The sequence below is a fragment of the Cydia splendana genome, chromosome 15 (genome assembly GCF_910591565.1).
Source record: "Cydia splendana chromosome 15, ilCydSple1.2, whole genome shotgun sequence".
Classification (NCBI taxonomy): Eukaryota; Metazoa; Arthropoda; class Insecta; order Lepidoptera; family Tortricidae; genus Cydia; species Cydia splendana.
In genome coordinates this window covers 9,225,614-9,247,140 of record NC_085974.1, presented here as the reverse complement: position 1 = coordinate 9,247,140, position 21,527 = coordinate 9,225,614, and the positions used below count along the sequence as shown (strand labels likewise).

General features: G+C 37.3%; 1 protein-coding gene across 9 annotated transcripts in view; it reads right to left on the bottom strand.

Annotated features, from left to right (window-relative positions):
* LOC134797524 (rap1 GTPase-activating protein 1) overlaps positions 1-21,527 on the bottom strand; it is a 432,711-nt gene that overhangs the window by 9,499 nt on the left and 401,685 nt on the right. For all 9 annotated transcript variants that reach the window (XM_063769789.1, XM_063769788.1, XM_063769787.1 and 6 more), the window contains 4 exons: positions 16,828-17,017; positions 11,543-11,724; positions 1,437-1,581; positions 103-378 (listed from right to left, as the gene is read on the bottom strand). In XM_063769789.1, the coding sequence (XP_063625859.1) occupies positions 103-378; positions 1,437-1,581; positions 11,543-11,724; positions 16,828-17,017 (793 nt within the window). The remainder of the gene's footprint in view (positions 1-102; positions 379-1,436; positions 1,582-11,542; positions 11,725-16,827; positions 17,018-21,527) is intronic.

The following is a 21,527-nucleotide window of genomic DNA, read 5'->3' as shown; positions in this document are numbered from 1 at the left end:
TTATATTCCTCTATTACAAGAACAGTGTAATTACCGTCCATTAGCGAGATCTCTGGGTACCCAGATAATCGCTTAAACTTTCTTATCGCGCATCTAACGTACCTTTATGGTCTTTCAACTTGATTCTCTGCCCGAGCATTTCTAGAAACTCGTCGAATGCGGGTGACGTATCGTTGTTCCCGAAGAGTTCTTCCTCCGTCGTCTGTCCATACTTCTGGTACAGCACTCCGAACTTGAAGGTGGCGACCAGCACGTGCTCGTCGTAGGTTGAGATCAGCGAGGACGCGTTGAGACACATCACCGCCATGAAGTTGTCGACGTTCACTTGGTCGTTAAGCATCTTCGCCATTTTCAACGGCGATGGCATTGCGCCTGATCCTGAAAACCAAAGGCATTATTTTCTTCCGTTTTAAAATTGCCTATGGATTTTCCGGTGGGGATTTTCCTTTGCCCTCGGCGGTTAGTTATTTGATTCAACTTCCTTGAGAGACTTTAAAACTTATAAACAAGTCCATATTTACAGGAATCTGCCGACTCATTTACATATATAAATGAGTTCTTTTTTTTTCACACAACTACTTTCTGCACCGCTGCACTAACGTGATTCGTGGGAGCTTTGACTAGCTATTCAGACTCGCTTCATGTATCCCAACTAACGAGTAACTTTATTTATGCTATCCGCTACTAACTCGCGAGAGTCGCGAGTATATCAACTCACTATAAAACTAGCCGTGTGCAATGACTTTAGGAACATTATTGAAACACCATGCCACCCGATACATCGCTACGCCTGTTAAGTCAAATAAATATGTGACTAGATCTAACTCAACGAAATGAATCTACACTAATCGATATACACCACCAGCGGTATTACCCGACGCAGCACAGACCATGGACCCGTTTCTCAAATGCTTGTAACTTGTAATACAAGTGGAAGTTCTAACAAAAGCTGTCAAAAAGTGACATCCGCTTGTATTACAAGTTACAAGCTTTTGAGAAATGGGCCCCATGTGTTTCGATTGTGATGGCATCGCGTGTTTAGGTAATAATGGTATGCGTAATAATGGCGTTTCAATTGTGCTTTCGCTCCTTTAGAGGCTAATTTACTATAGGCAAATGTCACCTTGACAATGAAAAGGGCAACAACAATGGATTAAGCGTTACTTTGTCTACTTAAGGCCACTTTTAAACGCGCTATTAGATAGAGCTAGACCAAGATAAGTCTGCAACGATTTTGATAGCACACGCAGTGCAAGTGTTATTTTATACGTCATAATGTCATAGAAGTTTGACTTTTAAAATAACACTTACACTGCGTTTGCTATCAAAATCGTTGCAGACTTTTCTTGGTTCAACTCTAACAAGCAAATTTCGAAAAACGTAGGTACTTAGTCGTAATAAACTAAATTAATATATATATGTATTTATAAGCTTACTAGTGGTGGGTATGAGTCCGTGCATGGTCTCTGTGCGTAATCTGAGAAGTATCCTGGTGTGGTCGTGCCCCGCCATATGTTCGTTCTTGAGGGACATCACGACAGACCCCAGATTCTCGTCCGTCCCGACCAAATTTATGTGCTCCTGTAACAAAAATACATGAAAACATTATTACAAAAATTATTATTATTAACATAAAAAAACATTAAGAGAAAAATATTCAGACTGCAAGAAAAGGACTGATACGTCAAAATTAATTTAGTACATATGCAATTATGCATTCTCAAGTCATTCATTGGCCTCATATGACAGACTAGTTACCGTATACCTACGTATCTATTCTCATATTGCGGTTACATGTCTTCAATTTCATTTGACTTGTGTTCAAGTACTACATATACTCATACTTCATTGTTTGTCTTTAGAAGAAGAAAAAAAACAAATCAATCAAATCTTCAGCCCCGTACTAAAACAATGTATTAGGTACACCACGCTTTACTAACAAGCAGATTTTGATTTAAGTATCTTGACCTTATCGTTATTAGATCAAATTCTTACACTAGCATAAAACAACATACTCTAATTTGGATAATTACGTTATACTAATAGCGTATACAAACCCGATAAGTCAATTGTCATAAGAATGTATGAACATAGCATTACGCTTATATGTATTACCTAACGCATGGCCGACGCCAAATGAAGGTCGCAACCCAGAACATTTGATAACATGTATGCAAACAGAAAATATCGGCCTAATTAGGAATGTAAATAACAAAAGCCAATATTTACTGTCAAACGACCGTATAATGTCCATCAGACACGCCTCAATGTCTATAAAACGGGATATGATGGACGATATTTACAGCGGCAAAAATGTCTGGACGCCATTCGATTCACTAATGGACTTATTCGCTTTCATAGACTACCTTACAAGAGACTTCGCATTATGAAGCATATTGTAATACAACTTATTGTAGGACTTGCGGGCACTACTCATAGTATATCTACTCGACGAGCAGCAAACCTCAGTTCCATTCTACACGATTCTATATACTATAGGTACAACTCAATACTCCAATCCAACAACTCATCATCACACCTGGCTTGTTGATATTTCTGATTGATCCATCTAGGGCAAGTAACCTGTGTTAACATTATAGGTCAGTCCCATGACGACGTCTATTCTAACAAGTGAAGGTCGATTTAACAATTAGGTATGTAGGTGAAATGACATAAAGCTGACCTACTAAGGTTTCGTTCCATCAAAGATTTAAGATCGTGACGGTTCTAGTACTTAACACTCAAGTTGATTAAAGCAATGCCATTACGGTATGAATCAGACCATTTTATAGACAATGAGATCATTCACTGGTTAGAACTAGACTTGGTAATGACGTCAACTTGAAATGGCCTGTTCGTGAAGCATTATGGAATCAAATGTTTATTGAAAATATTGAGTAACCTTAACAATTTATTTAATTATTTACATATGTCATAATAGGCATAATAGGTAGTACGTCGTACTTACCTCGTTCTATTTAAAGATTTTAAAGCCAATATTATTCAATACAAACTTATTGGAATACATAAAGAATAACTTTTCCCGTTAAAGTAAACTCGAATGCATATCAAATAAAAGTTCAACGGCAACAAATAACTGTGCTCGCTGTGCTCTGATAACTTAAATCATGAAGGTTTATGGTAATAACGGGTAACGCCAATCAGGAACGCGTTACAGCTCGTTACGACATAAAGTAACTAACTAGCGTGGTTGTTTACTAAACAGATATATTATGCAATAGTGATTTAGTGGTGATGTGATGACTACTAACGACCAAACATCGTAAATATTGCAGTACTTTTGTTGCAGCGTAACTAGTCAGATATTAAGAAAATTATTATGGCCGATCAGGAAAATATGTTAAGAGTTCTTTTTCTTGTATTACGAAACTTAATAGTCTTTGATCGTATTTCGAGAAATATATTCAAGTCGACTAAGAAAACGAAAATGCAAAATTATATTGAGTTATTAAACCTTAATAGGACTAGTAAAAGTTAACAGGTTACTTTATAAGGAGATTTTATAAGTGTCTAAACTTTTTTACAACAATACTATTTTTGTTTAAAAAAAACTGATTTTTACAATCCTGGTCACGGCACCGAATCGTGTCCAAGTCGAGTTTTATTTACTCAACAGCCAGGAATTCTCAAGTCTTTAAACTCCGCAATCCGAAGCCAAAGCAAAGCCAGATCCTTAAGAAGCGTACGTGATCGGCATATGCAATGTGTCGCAATCTCTAATCATTGCAGTCCACTTCCTCCAGTAGTTGGGTGTGCTGCCAGGAAACCATTATTGCACTTAGGAAATGCCTATTGTCAGTGGTGTTGTGAGGCGCAAAAATACTATATTATCGGCCATGTGCGAAGTGCGAAGTGGTGAAATTCACGGGTCGATCATGCGTGGCTTGGGGCGAATGTCAAACTTTCATGGGACGACATCTTCATGCCTACAGCCGTCAATTGTCAGATAAGTAATGTGCCCTATTTCAGAGTCATGCACAGAGCGAATAATTGTTTGGGTAAAGCATGTACTAACTTCTAACCGCGACGAGGTTAGTCAAAAACCCAGTACAAATTTCCAAACCACTTCCAATCTTATCCCTCTCGAGTCAAAAACTGGGTATCCTAAATAAAATACCATTTACTAACGGCAATGAACTAAGGTATTATAAATGTGCATGTAGAGCAAAATTTAAAACTACCAGGCAGTAATAAGATAGCTAAATTATTCTACTTATTTAGAGCATTTCAGTTCATTACGTCGGATGACGACACAGAAATGGCCTCCCATTACCACTTCAGTCTATTTACTTACCCATTTTAGAATTTTCCCTTGCTCGTCTTTTTTCATCTTTACCACAAAACGGCAAATTGAAAGCTAAAGATGGTAATTGAAGGGACGAGGGGTTAATGCCCCTTTTCGTACTCGCTCACTGATGGATGACGTCATCTGTGATAGAATCTGAGCGATTGAGTGATTTTTTGCAAGCTGGTTGAGTGAAAATTTCTCTATTCATCGCTTCGGCTGCAGAGATTGTATTTACGGAACATCTATCTTCATGATGATAAATAATTCCATTGCTTAGAAATATGTGTCATCCGATAAATGACATGATGGTGGCAACATTCATCCAGTTAGTAACTGATACTTCCTGTTTTATGGCACATTACACGTTATAAGCGTACATGTGCGTGCATTTGTTTTGATTATCAATTTTATGTGCGTCGACGTTACGTTATAGAGATATCTTAAAAGATTTTTAGAGTAAAATGGAGGTCTATACAAATTGCAAATAATGTAAACAAATATGCCAAGATTAATTTTTTACTAAAAATTGATATAAATAAGAGATTCAAGTATGTATACAAATTGTGGATAAGACCATGGTTGTCCATAAAAAGTGGGAGCTTACGAAGCAATGAACATGTATTGATTTGTTTACAGTATTAGCAATTTCTATTGACCCTTTACCTATATAACCTTCACATTTATAACAACAATCCCAAAAGGTGTATAAAAATTACGACAGGTACTCGTAACGATGATACTAAGATTACAACGATGATCATTAAAACCACATAATTTTGTAGATTAGTGGCAAAGTTGTGGTACGAAACAAGTTGGGTCATTCGAGCCGACCAAACTCTTCAAATAATCGTTATTATTTACGAGTATGGGCCTGGGCATGGGATAATCCATGTCATTCATTAATGTAATGTTATTGTTCTCAGACTATCAAATTATACTTAAGTGATCCTAACGGCAGTAAAGGTGATCATTTAAGATAAACTTACGCCCAATATTTACTTTTATATGATACACAGCAAAACAAAATAAAGATTAAAGGATATCGACGATTTTCAATTTATTTTCGCATTTTTTTTTAAATTGCCTACTATATTAAAGAGATTGATGCAGAACAAAAAGCTCCATTGTCTACACCATTGTGTTTTTATATTCTCCTGAAGGAATCTCCATATTGGCCATAAAATCTTCGTTCGATTTATTTATTCGAGACCTCGACTTAGTCGGTACGGGCAGCGGCACCTAAAGGGGCAATCATTTCTGAGGGCCCATCATTTCTCTGCAACGAATTGTCCTCGAAGCTCTCGAACCAATTTCGCGTTATGAAAGAAGGCATTTGCTTATTGCTCCCATTTCTCTTTTGTCAGTTGCGGCTGCGTCAGAGATTTAATCTGCGCGAATTGAAAAATGACCGTATTTGGTGCAATGATTGATGTTATTATAATTTCACTCTTAATAATGGGGTTGGCCGGTGGAAGTTTTTAGCAGATGGCGCCATCATAGCTTGCCCCTTCAATCCCTAGAATTGTGTCAATTTTTTGTTTTTTTAATACCCTGGATGCCAGCTCTTTAAGCCAAATCTCATAGAAAAAGGGGCAAGCTATGATGGCGCCATCTAGGCAAACCTTTGACAGTTGCCAACCCCATTGTGAGATGAAGTTGCTTGAAGTGAAATTAATCTTAACTTATTTCGTAAGACGCTGTCAATGACCGTGAGCTCAAAGTCTTTGTTCTTTTAAATTTCGCTCTATAATCACGTTTCGCTTGATTGTGTTGTAATATTTTCACAACAAAACGCAATCTAATGGTAATCTGATGCTGTAGAGTAGAGCTGTAATGAAAATCCCCTTTTCAAGGTAACAAATTGACAACGTCCGAAATCCCTTACGTGCCAACCCTAATGTATTTGCACGTCAACCCTCCAGCAATCTCGGCTTAGTGATCAGCTGCATTCATCTAGCCTAACTCTTGTCACCGCAATGACCCATCGACCTCTAGAGCTGGCACGAAACGGTCGTAATATTTTATGTAAATAGATACGCGCACATTTTCGGTGATGACATTAACCATTTTGGATCTTATCTTTGTGCTCGTAAGACCGATATTTATGGGGTTTTGATGCAAGGTACTCGCATATATTTTGAGTTATTGTTGAGTATCAATATTTACAATTTAAGGTAAATGAATAAGTAGTGTACGTTATAATTTGGTCTGCTATTGGTTATATGGTTATATATTCAAAGTATACTCGTTTTTATCTACACGCGTAGATAACTTCACAGCGCGAAAATGTAACGAATTATATAATTAGTTCCTTATGGTCGAATGACTGTTCATTTACATAATATGCCAATGTATATGAATATGGTGTAATTATGAACCAACAATGCATGGGCATAATCTTTACTTACGTATGCCTAATTAAAAGTTGAAAGGCTGAATAACGTTCAATTTAGAGGAACTATATCTTTTTATATTATCCTATATATATTATGATATTGTGCAGAGCGTGATAAGTAGGTATATATTTTAAAGATCCTTATAAAATCCAAAAGATGCATATACGCGATAAAGCGTAGTACTCACGCGAGGTTTCGAATTACTCGATATGTTCCACATACGGGCAAAAATAGCACTAATATCCATATATGCTCACTTCAATTTTGATTCTGCTGCGTTGAGTTATGATTGATTTTCGCTTGCATTTGATTCTCGATATACTGCACTTTAGTTGTGAAACGACTACCGTAATCGGACCAATCTACGCGGCGAGAAGTTCCAGGCAGCATGAAGCCCGTTCCGCGTTGGTGGGCACAATTTTTCCCACTGTGTATTTTATTTTATTTAATGAGTGTAGTTGGACCCTTATACCAGGTGCTTGACTGCGTACGTTTTAATTGGTGAGTTTTAGTTTTAATTAATTTATCGGTCGTATACTCACTACCCAATTTTTGTATGTTATGTTGAGTCACGCTACAAATGGTTTGAGTAATGACCAAGGGATTATTTTAACCTGGTAAAATATCTCGCATATCTCTCTCTTTAATTTCGTCTGATGTCGTATAAAATGAAAGCTTTTAATATATTCACACTGTCTTCAATGCATTGTACATTGTATTTCTCAGCGAAGTCGGAGCAATGTCAGCTCGGGGGTGTAATTCCAAAGGCTCGCCGAGCGCGATTAAGCTCTAAAGAACCAGTGGAAGATGCGATTTTCGATTAAGTATGTTGTTACTGATCTCTTACAATGGATAGACTAAGACCTCGGCTCGCCTAGGTTCGCGAAACCATTGAGAATACGCAGCTCATAAGGCAGCGGACACACGGCCGAGCCTCGGGGGAAATAGAAGCCGGTCGTGATTCGCAGCAGATATATCAGTCTGTCTTGCATTATTAATATGCACTCCGTACAATCAATTTCAATCTCATCTATATATTGGAATAATGTTAATGGCGGAACGGGTTTTAGGCCTAAACTAGAAAGCATGAATCTTGCAAGCGTGCAGTTCTTATTGGTGCGAAAAAATATAGTAATTATCAATAGTGTATCTATACAAAATTGTATGCGTTCTACCGATGCGCTGTTGTTTGTGTTGCTAATTGGATTGCTAAAATGATGTGGCATTTCCTTTTCTGACAGTTGGTTTTCCATATCATAAAGTTACCTTGGAAAATTGAAGGAATACTAAGTTTGTGTCAAATTAATGGTATTGCTCCGTTACATTTAGTGCGATTTTATTACATATCAAACGTACATTAACCTTGTTCGTGGCAATAAAGGAAACCACATAAAGCTCAAAATAAACCCATTACCTAATAAGGAAAGACTATAGGCGCCGCCTATGCGAGACCATTAGGCATTACCGAATGAAATATACAGCCCCTTTATTTGTATGTAAGTACCGTCGACACAATTAACTTACCAATCGTGAACCTTATAACTACGACTTAAAGTCTACCATTGGTTAAATAGTTAAGAATATGATAGTATTTTATATAAAACACATGGCGGTAACGTTCTGTGCGGGTAAAAGTACGCAATAAGACGTGAATAATGTAATCTAAGCTTTATAACGACATCGGTGCTCAACCAACACGTGTGAACTTTCCCATACCCACGACCAATGTCTTACTTTTTCTGCTTTTTTCGTGTCATTCCAAATAGATAGTAAATTATAATAGCTAGTAAACATGGTACCATTTCATCCATGTAGATGACTTTTGCGATATGATTTTAATGAACGCAGAATACCTAGAATACTTAGAACAGCATGTTCAAAATCTTTTTCACCGCGTCGCTCAGATTAACGGTGTAGATAATTTAAAACATACTTGTATTTTACTTAATGACGATTATAATTTAAATGTAAGATATTATACAAATAAAAATGAACAGTATAAGTTATTTAACACTTACTTACTTAACTTGAAGTTTGAAGTACCTACGATATGATCAAAGTTAAACGACTTCTTCACATAAAGTAATTATAATTTACATAATCATTGCATTTAAACTATAATACATCTCAAAATAACACTCGATGAAATTCTCTGTTAATGACGGTGGAACAGAAATATCATGCAAATTTATAGCAGTGGCTAGTACAAAACAAATAATTATAATTATAAACACATTGCATAAACAAAATGCGTCCCAAAATGCTTCGTAACACCGTATTTTATGTGTATGCATGCACATTTTACGGTTAAGTTCGTGCCGATGTATAATGTTTGGCCGAGGAAGTTGTTACCGCAACCGAGACGGCGGGTCTGTTAACGTCAATAGTGCCAACTATCCCTATATTTTAGGTATTTGCAGACTCGATGAAATTTTCTGTGAATGACGGTGGAGCGGAAATATCGAGCGTGTTTATAGGTTCGTGGAAAGGCAGTTTGATTTCTAGTAATTTCGTCTCATAACCGTCTAACAAGTTTAAGTGCAAGAGTAGAAATAATCATTAAGGGCACATGTAATAAACATTACTATCGTATTCAATTAATTGAACCAAGACATACAGAAACGATAAATCTAGAGCAGTGATATTTATGGCAGTGGTACTAGCAGACCTTTGACACAAGGCCCCGGCTTATAAGGAAACTATCGACGTGACAGGTCGCAGGAACTTATAAGGAATACGCACCACGCACCACTAATTAATATCAATGAATTCATACTCGTTACATTGATATTAGGTGCACTGGGATAAGTTCAACTGCGGGTTCATTTTGAAAATGGCAAATATGTATAAAACTGCAACGCTTACCAACGCATCTTGTGTACCTACTGTTGTTGCAGTAGAAAGTGTTTCTAGTTTAGTAGATATTTGCCATATTCAAAATTATCCCACTTTCGAAGTTACCCGAACTCAACATACACGTGCTGTCTTGTAACATTTTTAAAACTACGCGCATATAAAGTAATAGGTACCTATACCAAACATATTATCTCGTATTGTATAATCGAAATAATTCATTCTAATTTATTAAGAACTAAGACTGTTTTTTGCAGCAAAATGAAGAAATTGCATAAATTACCCACTTAGAACTCATAAACTTGGAAAAGTGAACCTAACTTTGCAACACGTCTCAGTAGTATTCAGACGAAATTGAAAACTGAATTGTATATGAGTTGGATCCGTTAGTACTAAAGAAGACGATGCAATTCTTCCAGTTCCAGTTCAGTTCCTAACATCAACCCTCTGAACTAACCTTCGCCCTGATATTATATTTTTGCAACAAGGCTTATTTGCAACTTGCAAGGCTATTTCTTTGACAAAAAAAACGTTTTTATTGTGGCTCGTTCATACTTTGTCAAGTCAAAGTGAGTGGTCAGGTAACTATTGGGAGTTAAAGCCTCAGTACGTAAATACTAGTAGTAAGTAGTAACAAACAACACGGTAGTTGCCTCTGGGAATAAACCGATCAGACTGGACACAGTGACATTGACGAAACGACATTGACCTTAACGCGAACTCCCTTGGGTTCTAAGCTGTATTATTTACACGCAAAAATGGGTAAGCTTGAACTGAACTTTAAATTGATGCACCAAAGTACCTAATAATTCATTTAATAAAGGACAAACGTGCCTCTCGTGTGTTGCCTACATAATTAAGAATTCATAATTAATTCATAAAAACATCAAGTCAAAGTCCAATTTTACTGGATATATGCTCTTAGAAGGGTAGGATAGTGAGGATAGCGTGTTTTATACATAATTAGCAATGACAATTTAATGTCAAGGGAAACTGAAAGGTCCGTCTGAAAGGTAGGTACTCATAATGAACTGACACAGTATGGATTTACTGTTGATTATGAAACTAAAGCAATTGTAATTTTATAATCCTTATCTTAATGATTACTTACCTAACTATCTCACTCATTCATGAACATTACGAATAATACGATACCTTAATGTAGATTTACGGTTTGATTACTTTCTGTTCGTGCGAACCAACAATTATCACAAAAACAACTAAGAGATACCTACTGATATCTACTGATTTATTTCCGTTCGCGTAAACATTACACGGATTCTTCCGTACAAGTATTGCCACATTGTTTCCGTGTGTTCAAGTATTACCACATTGTTTTGCCCCGAAATTATGAAATACCACATAACGCAAAGCCAAAAAAGCTTCGAACTTGGCATGGCGAACAGTTGGCAACAGTCTGTTTTATTTGCTCCCCGCAGACTGCTTGGCGCGCAAATGTCAAGGCAGATGGTCCGCGTAAAACACTACCAAATTATCTTGAACGTTAAACGGCATTGACACGCAAACATAACCAGTTCCATCATAACCTGGTTGGATGCCCGTTTCGTAATACGTCTTTTTATTCCCGCCTGACCACTCGAAGAAAGTGCGCGTTGTTAGTCACGAAAGCAATTAAATCGTGATTTTCCGTACTCTTTATCTGATGCAATTGCGGCGTTTTGTCAAAAGATTGAACCTTTTCTGAAACGTGATTTGACGCACGATGTTTCGATCTCTTTTTTACTTATTTCTTACATTCCATAGCGCCTCAAAACTTTGCTAATACGAATTTGATCATACTATACATTGTTACGCAAAAGAAAATAATAAAGAAGCAGCATGACAATAACTATAACGGAAGGCAAGACTGGCATTTCATTCTATGATAATATGGTGCGACCCGTGCCTGCGAGCGAAGCTCAAGCTTGACGACTTGCCCACACCTCCCAGTACCCCTGGTTACAACTAGACAGTTCGTTCTTACCTTGCCTAGGAAGAATCTCCTGTAGTACTTGGCGATGTCGTCGGTGTCGATGTTGTGGCGGCGGCCGGCCTGCCGCGGCGTGCCGGGCTGCGAGCGTGGCTCGTGGTCCTCGTCCGGGGTCTCGTCCACGCCGTCCACCCAGTACCCTCCATTGGGGGGCTGGACTATCGTAGGTGGGGTTCCTGGAGCAAGATGCGATTGGTTAATGTTTTGTGCGTAGCATGTGCAAATAGCAGAACATTCTTATAATTTCCAAAATATATGGAAACTTTAATGAGAAAATTCTCATGCAAGTTTCCGCTAAGAAAGTTCCCGTTTAGATTAGGGATTATTAGTCAGTTCTTAGCTGTTGACGGCTCATTGCTATTTTGCGCGACCTATCTGTCGACAGTCATAGATCAAACACTTTTTGACGTAGGTAATACCCAATCGATCTACGATTAAAATGCTTTGATGAAATCGCTGAGAATAAAATATTCGTCACTCTTGCTTTGCCTTACTGCTTAATATATGCTGATATACTTAATTACTTACAAAACTTTCGTGGTTTATAAATAGCCAAAGTATACAATCCATAATTCGGCCCTAATCCATCAGCATTAACTAAGTAGGTATAGAAGTCAAGTTGCTGAGTAACTTAACGAATATTCTTTCCTACCAATAGTTAGTAGATTTATTAAAAAATCTCACAAAATACGTATTAGGTTTTAAAGTAAAAAGATCCTTCTCAACGAGGAAGTCACGATGGCTATTAGTTTTTTGCATCTTCACACATTATAAGCGCAAACGTCAGAAAACAAACTAAGTTCTATGACCAAGGTTGCCTTTGCACTGTGTCTTTTTAGAAGAAGCAAATTGATTTTATTAAGTAACTATTAACTGTATAGGTTCTATCGTATAAAACGAAGGTCGAATTTTTAATCACCTTCCTATTCATTTGTTGATATTATTTTTCTAAACACAATTATAAGTTTTGAGCAAGAAATAGGTACATACTTTCTTACGATTCGTATTTATTTTGTACTACAGGTAGGTACCGAACAAACTGTTTTGAAAGCTACTTCGATGACCTTTTTCTCTTTATTAAAATTTCTTATATCCTGATCAAGAAAGCAGATAAAATCAGGGACCTTGAAACTGAATATTTAAAAAAAAATGCGTACGTGAAACAAGGTATGTTAAAACTAGAGAGACTGCTCAAACAGTCTCATTGTCCAGGATATTTTTACAGGCTCTCCATAATGGTCCGTCCCGGCTATTGTTCGATGTCCACTTTCATAAAGGGGATGCATAGCCTCGCAGCACGAGTTTCTGAAGCTAAATGTTTGTTATTTTGTGTGATGAAGCTATTGTTCAGCTTAGATGAGATGTAGGGATTATGTATTAGGGTGGAAAAATAACGAAGCTTAGGTAACATCAAGTTAGAGCAGATCTGTTTACAAAGTACAAACTTATGAGGATTTTCTTTCAAAATTTCTTTCAATATATAACAATGCTCTTTTTTAACTTTGATTTTAAAGGCGCTATAAAAAGTATTACTACTGACGAGAAGAATTGAATCTTGAAAACACATTTGGCTTCAAATGTAAGCAAGAATTGATACAGCCTAAAATATATAATATATAGGTATCATTACTCCGTCTGCGCTTTAGTCTAGCCTAGCGTGGTTTGTACCACTAAGATAAACAAACAGCAAGACACTCAAACAAAACAAGACAAACGTTTGCATTTGTTCCGGGCATTCTTAAATGCTTAGACGTCTCAAAAGCATTGTATTCGCGAGCACGCTCCTAAGCGGCCCATTTTTAAATTGAATTCCCCGCCGCACCGGCTCTTTAGTGCACCTTAGTCTATTCTAAAACACAGTTTCAACAGTATCAAATAAGCTTCTGAATGTAAACTACGGTTACTTAGCCATGCATGTCTAGGCTACACTGTCAGTGGTGAAGCTAGCTCGAATTCGAGAGCAAAACCACACCATGATTTCCCAAGATATGCAGTTCCTTTTAATTAAATTAATGTATTAATCAACTAACTAGCATCGCTAGCTTGAGACTAGTTCTTTTTAAACATCTACTAAATTAGCATTTACTTTGTCTCTGGCGGTGGCAATGCCACTGGAGATTTGTTTTCATCTTGACGTCGGATTCTTTTTGCGGCGAGTGAAAATAACTCCAAGAACGCATTGGAGGTATTCTATATTTAGATATATTAAGTTTGTTCAACTCTAGGGTGCTACATCAAACAAACATAATTGCTAACACTTGAACTATGACTCTTTTGAATGAATTACGGATTCGATTTGTCATATCAATACGCCCTAACCAAAAAGGACGGAGGGGTGAGACCCATTACGGTGGGGTCAACTTTACGACGTCTGGCTTCAAAAATTGCGGTTAGACACATTAGATCAAAATTACAATCCCTTTTTGAACCAATACAGCTAGGTTTCGGCACGAAAGGTGGGTGCGAGGCAGCCGTCCATGCCCTAAGGACCTACCTTTCACTCGATGATTGCGAAATTCACAAAGGAGTTGGGATAATGTTTACTGTGATTTAACTTACAATACTCTCCTAAACAACTGTACAGGTCCAGACCGCGCGAGGCTTTTGGCGGTCGGAGCCCGGGAAGCCGGTTACTGGCTACATGCCCATCCTTCGCCCAATACTGGTACTTTCTTGGATCCGGCCTCCCTTAGACTGGCGACTGGTTTGCGACTCGGGGTTTCGGTGTGTACGCCACACATATGCTCTTGTGGCACGGACGTGGACCGACTGGGACACCACGGATTATCTTGTCAAAAAAGTGCAGGCCGTTTTTCGAGACATGCGTCGCTTAATGACATAGTCCGTCGGTCTCTTGCCACCATCAATGTGCCTGCTCTTCTTGAGCCGACTGGCATTATCAGAGATGATGGCAAGAGGCCCGATGGAGTGTCCTTAGTTCCTTGGAGCTTGGGACGGATGTTGGTGTGGGATGCTACCTGCGTAGACACACTGGCACCGTCCCACCTTCAACGGACTACTGTAAAAGCGGGCGGAGCGGCGGAAAGCGCCGAAATTCTAAAACGTAACAAATATAAGAGCCTCGGTAGAGAGTACCATTTTGTACCATTTGGTGTTGAAACTCTAGGTCCATGGGGTCCCAGCGCGCATAAGTTGTTCGCAGAAATCGCGAAGCGTCTGGTTGACGTAACTGGTGACCGAAGAGCTGGCGGCTACCTCGCACAACGTATCAGCATTGCGATACAGCGAGGAAATGCCGCCAGCATCCTTGGTACAATGCCTCAAGGGCCTATTTTAGATTTAAGCTAGTTATTAATTTCGTTTAGTAGTACCACTGTATATATATTGTATGTAAATAAATGTTTTCGATAGTATCAATTCGACTAAGTAGGTAAAAAAAAAAAAAAAATACGTAACTTATGAGTTCAATATCAATATTTCACAACTTTAATTATTGCAGGCACGATATCTTATAGTGAATGGTCTTGACGCTTCTATTAGGCGTTAAAAGAGTTGATGGAAAAAATACCTAGAACTAAAATTAGGACTTTTATATAAATTAGCCTTTTGGGACAAGGGCGGTCGGCAGGTATAGTTGTGTCACTATTTCGCTTTGCTCTGGACGTTTATTCTATGAATTTTAATTAGATCTCATCATTATTCAAGTAGTGGACGCCATGCCCGCCAGTTATTCGTTAAAATTTGAAATAAATGATTGTAATCATAATTATTCCGTTGTAGATCAATCTAGAGATATCATGTTAATTTAATATTGAATAATGGCTGGATTTTATATCAAGGCGTTTTATATTTTGCTAGTAGCCCGCACTAGGTATTCTTAAAAACCTCGTATCAGTAAACTTTATTAGCTAATGGTTATAGGTAGGTATTAAGTTTAAAAATACCCTTAGACAACATAGCAACCAAGACTCGAGAATTTGTCGAAAAAAAAACTTTGACTTGGCATTACAGTTAGCCTTGACTCTGAGATTAGTCATCTACCTGTTCCTTACTGTAATGATACCTACAGTCGTATTTGAACAAGGTTGATTTACCTCGAAATCTTATGATATTTTATATTTAGTAAGGACATCAGAGTTTATAAAATCTAGTCATTTAGGTATGAACAAGTATGAATTATGGTATTATTTTGTTTCTTTAATAATAGGTAGTTTATATATAAATGTGCATTAATAAACATACAAATATGCCAATTTCTAAAAATATTATAGAGACTAAACTAAACGGGAATTGTATTCAAAATAACACTGTTAAAATGTTTGAAGAACCGATTCTTTTATAAGAACAACTTTACATTTTCTTCATTAGCTCGAACAAAACCTCTCACGAGAGAATTGCGAAATGAGACCAATTTCTCATAACAAGCGTTTTACCACGTTTTACTTGGAATTCCATTAGTAGCCAAATGTCGTAGTCTACATTAACAAGGGCGAAGTCCTGACTTATTTGTATAAGACTTACACCCTTTTCAAAATGATTGTCCCACCTGGGTCAAGGCTCCCTTTATGTGTAATAAGTTTTCAAAGAATTTAAATAAGACACTTCACGTTGTTATTACGAGTTAGTCGAGTGGACATTAATTATGTTTGTTTTTAAACTAAGTTTTAACTGCCAAATCAAAAAGAATCACTTGGCAATTTTAAATAAAACTATTATAAAAATACAATACATTGTATAAAACACAGTTTTTAATTTAAGAAAAGGTTTAATTAAAATTTAATATAAGTAAGGTTAGACAAAATTGCGAGAGTTAAGTAAAAAGAGACTACGGAATTGAGCTGTAGTTAATAAAGCTAAATTAGGAAGATAAAAACGAGAGAAAACCTGAGAAAATTAAAATTAAACTTATGTGAATATTACAATTTTGTTATGTTATGTGCTTTTGACTGGATCAACCAAACTTAGCAAACTTAGCAATTATTAGTCAAAAATTAAGATTCTTCAACAACCATCCGATCAGGCAGAGGTTAATCAGCATAACATTCGTAGAATGAGGCCGATTAAATGCGTTATAACTGCTTTTGTTTCAAATATTTACCATTAAACTAACGAAGCTACTTATAATAATTTTACTTGTACCGATTTTTGTTCTATCAACTACTTGATTTTAGGACTTTCATTTTGTTTTCGCAGTCCAGTGACCCGGACTTAAGGAGATCTACATATTTGGCACAATATTTAATAAATCATGTGTCAATGACAAATTATCTACATTTATTTTCTTTATCGAGACCAATCGAAAACAAGACAATCCTTACCAGGCTTAGCGAGCGTATCTTCCAGCAACCTCCTACTGGCCTGACATGCGAGGGCAACTTTCCGCTGCGCCGCCGCCGCGCCGGGCGACGCGGGCGCCACCGTGCCATGCGCCGGCGGCACGCGCGGGTCCGTGCCGTACGGCAGCCGGTCGCCGAGCGACACGGTACGGCGGTTCTCGATCCGCGACACCTGGGGAAGAAGGAAATACGTTTTAGAACGTGTTGTGAAACTTGCAAGTGTGGGAAACATCAGGCGAAGAAACCTCCGTGGGTGTGGCACCGCCCGCCGCGGCGACACGTGGTGGAGCGGGTTGAAATTTTGTATCACGGTGTAGGTAATCCGCCTAGACCGCACACACGACGCCGCGCCTCCGCCGTTCCGAGGCGGGCGTTGCCACACAGCTACGCGTCTTCTTCGTCTTAGACGATAAGTGTGAGAATTACGAATTAGGTAGTAAGTTACAAAAAACGCAGACGAGGAAGATAGAAAATTGTCCAAGCTTATTAGTGGTTTTTCAAGACATCAATCACTCACTTTCCTTCCGCATTTTTATTTGACGGGGTAGATAAGAGGACTTAGCCTGCTTTAATCACTATCGTAGAGTTTTGCGAAATAAATACTAACTTGAGCCATTATTCTTCGCACATTTTGTACAATGTTGCCTCGTTTCGCCTAAGCCACGACTGGCCACGAGTGTGAATCGCTTGCAGCTATCGAATGAATAAATCGTAACGTGAATCTCTCACATTGTTCCAACGTCTCGTTGTGTACGAAAGGAAGCAATAAGTCTAATCTCAAAGTACAGTCGGCGACGCAAGTAACCGTGACGGCGCTTCGTCCGTTGACCTCAAACCGTGGGATCCCATTATTGTTGCTTTTCATTCTAACTGTACCGGGCCATTGAAAACTACCGCGAAACTGCCGCCGTACTTCAATTTGTACGAGAATTGGATACAACCATTCGATAGCGTTTAAAACGATCGCGAAACCACAAGTAAATTGAAATTCGTCGCAGTTCCATTCACGTAATTCGAAAACAAAACAATTTTTATCACTCGGCCCATGCCGGCAAAATTGTTTCAAATTTTCGAGTCATTTATCGCTTGAGTGGGCAAAAGAACAGGTTGAGTAAATGAACTCGATAGTAGGTAGTAATAAATAGCTTAAATCGAGTGCTATATTGACTTCCATAAATCGATAAATTTAGCGCGCCCATAAACACCATCAAAAGTTCAAAATTGGAATCCGACGGAAGCATTAGTCGAGCTGTTGACAGCGCGCTGAAACAAGTGCCGTCGAAAACGCTCAAGCCGTTTTAACTTTGATCAAATTAATCTAATGTTAGAAGCATGTTTTCCCCTCCCACGGAACCACTGAAATCAAATATCTCACGTAAACATAAGCCTCGTAAACATTCGGACTTGGGAGTTAATTTAAAAATGTTTTAAAGCAATACATTTTCATTACGGAGGAAATGGATCGATTGATTCCGGATCGATAGAGTTGAAAGAACTTTTCAACGGTTCGAATGACAATCGATGTTTTACGGAAAATTGTAGAGAGTTCAAAGAATCAAATAGGACAGTGATCGAATATCGGTACGTGTATTTAGCTAGGCTGAGAAGGCGTAACGGCCAGTCATAACGGTATCTTAAACGTCTATATTGCAGTAGGGTGGTATTCATCGGGCGATGAAAAGAAGCTCGATAGGCTTCAAGCGCGACACCATTCTGAACGGAAATATCACACCAATATAAAAACTAAACTCTGACGAGGACTAGTTCGTTCTACTCTCATAAAGTTTTGAAAGCAAAAATATTTTTGAATTAAAACTAGGGCTGTTTGATCACTGCATGGCATAATGATGACATAAAACTAATTTATACAGAAAACACAAGCTTGTCAGAGATCCATAATTTCATATAAGACAAGTTTTTGATAACATTTATATTTCCCGGATCTATCTGGGACATTTTACGTTGTAATCTAATTCGGTTATAAAACTTGAAGGTATACCTACTAGCTAAAGGTAAGTTTTAATTTAATATTCATTAAAATTAAAACCACGTAAAGAATACATTTGTGTCTAATGAATGTAGCAGAATAACAATTACACGTCTCGTAAATGTAATTCTAAATTTACTCCTGTGTAGAATGGTATCTACAAAATCATGTTAAGTACATGATATAACGCTAACTCATGTTTATCAATAAACCGCTAACTCATAAACCAAGTCTTATTTCAGTAACCAAATACGGTCTGTAAAATATTCATTATTCAAACATCAGCATTTTGAAACATGCGAAAAATTAATTGAGGTTACGCAAAACTGATTACTTAAATCATTACGAAGTACACACATCCATAAAGTAGGATTTTCAAACACCTATCGAGTGTCAGTTGTTTGTGCGGCTTCTTGTGATACTTGTGCGTACAGCATTAATCTGATTCCACTGCTTAGTTGTTGTTTCAATACAGGAAGTAAAATCAACATTGCTTTTGCCGGCGAAAAATGAAACGTAGTATTTTTGATAAATGCTAGCTTGCTAGAAAGCATTCACTGACAAATTAAAGATAGTAAAAGAAAACGATAACATCAGAGAAGGGATAAAGCTCGTGATGATTGTTTATTAACTAAAAATATACACCGATATCAGATCCGACGGTTAATACAAAGCCACATTTGGCTCCCGAAGAGGAAACAAATGCTTCAATTAGTTTATCTTAGAAATTCTAATTAAAGCATGACCCTCTCATTTTTGTAACTGAAAACACAAGCAATCGAATGGTTCCGTCAAACACAGCTTTATAAATACAGTCCCGAAACACGCCTCTCGCATTAACGGCTCATCAAGACACCACAACTTTTAATGGCCGCTGTAGCGACACGAAATTATTTCGCTGCGTCCTCATTAGAATGGTAAGACAGAGCGGATCAATAGTACCCTGAAAACAAACACAAGTGTCACGTAAATGTTCCATAACGCGCGTAAAAAACTATTGACGTCAAAGTTCAAATACCCATTCGAGCGTTTTCACCTCTTTTCACATGATTCCAGAAAGGAAACATTTATCGAGTAAACACTTCCATTTGCAATTAGGTGAAATTAGTGCCAGTTGGTTGGATGAACGGTAAAACGGGGTAAGGTTTAGATTCTTAATATGATTTATTTGCTTATGAAAGCGAAAGTTAGGTAATTTTGATATACATATCAAACAAAACAGTTTCTTGATACATTTTCAACAATATACATGGTGTAAAGATAGCTTTATATTAGCTTTATTAATTAAATATTGCCACAGATTTATTAATTTTATTTCAGATTATGACTTTATTTTGCGACGAGCGATGTTCGCTTTTATGCGGATAGTAAATAAAACCACAATCAGATTTAAAACAAATATTCACACCAAGGCACTTCAATTTTACATATGTTTGAACTTATCCTTATAATATCCCATTTAGAACAATGATCTATATTGTCTCTTAATGCACATGGATGCACAACACGAGAATTTCAGGAAATGTATATTTGGCCCAACGGATATCTATTCTGAGTTTATTATTACAATGTAACGTTTACACAAAGCATCGGGCCGTTTTTAAATAAATATTGGAAAATGAATGGTCACATCAAAGCGAAATTACGATGTGCCGGATGAATGGTTTTTGAATTTATCGAGTCCATTCAAAAAGATTTATATTTAGCTTTGATAAATAAATTTTGATTTTGAAATAATGAATTGCTCTTTGTGAAGGTTTAATCAAATCTGTATTGAACTTTGATTATCTGCAATATAGGAATCTTGAGGCGATTCAAGTTTTATTTGACCAAATATTTGGCAAAGCTATCGAATGTGAAGGGAACTCAACGTAGCTGCACCGGTGATTAGTTTGAGATGGAAAGTAAATTGCATCGATGTGCTGCGCGGCGGACATATTGCAGTATCGTAAGCGAATGTTTGATTTAATTTATTTGTTAAATTTAAAACTAAATGGAAACGCAGCTATTTAGCTAGTTATATTGTTCTCACAGGATAGAAAAAAATTAAGTACATTGTTATATCAACATTAAAATTTGCATATACAAGGAAGCTTTATCGCGATTATTTTTATTAACGTCTTAATACATATTTATCTCCATATCCATACATAAAACCAACTTTAGGTATACGATTAACAATGCGAGACAAAATGAAGATTAATAGTCTGAACACCTGTAACCGTATCCCTCTACGTATGTACACTTTAGCCCTGAAAACTGTATTGTAACAGCATTATCTGCTTACAAACAATATGGGATAAGAGATAAGCTTTATCTACATGTACAATCGCAAAGACGCGTATGTCACTACGTTAACAAAGCCTCGGAAGACTACGCAGTTCATCTACACATACAAATTCAGTGCCTTAAGTCTTTAGGTAAGTTATATGTTTGACATCTTAATTCTAATAATTGATAGGGTGTTGGTCGCCTGAACTAAGATTGAAAGTACAGTCGACGTCAAAGATATGTTTACACTTTTGCACCTTACTCCTTTGTAATAAGGCGAAAAATGTAAACATATCTTTGACGTCGACTGTACATAACAAATTATGGGGCAGTACCAAGCGTTCAGCGACTTACGTAATATGGACTATTTTATTACCTTTATGATAATTCTACAAAGTGATGTTACGAAGCCGATTAATATAAG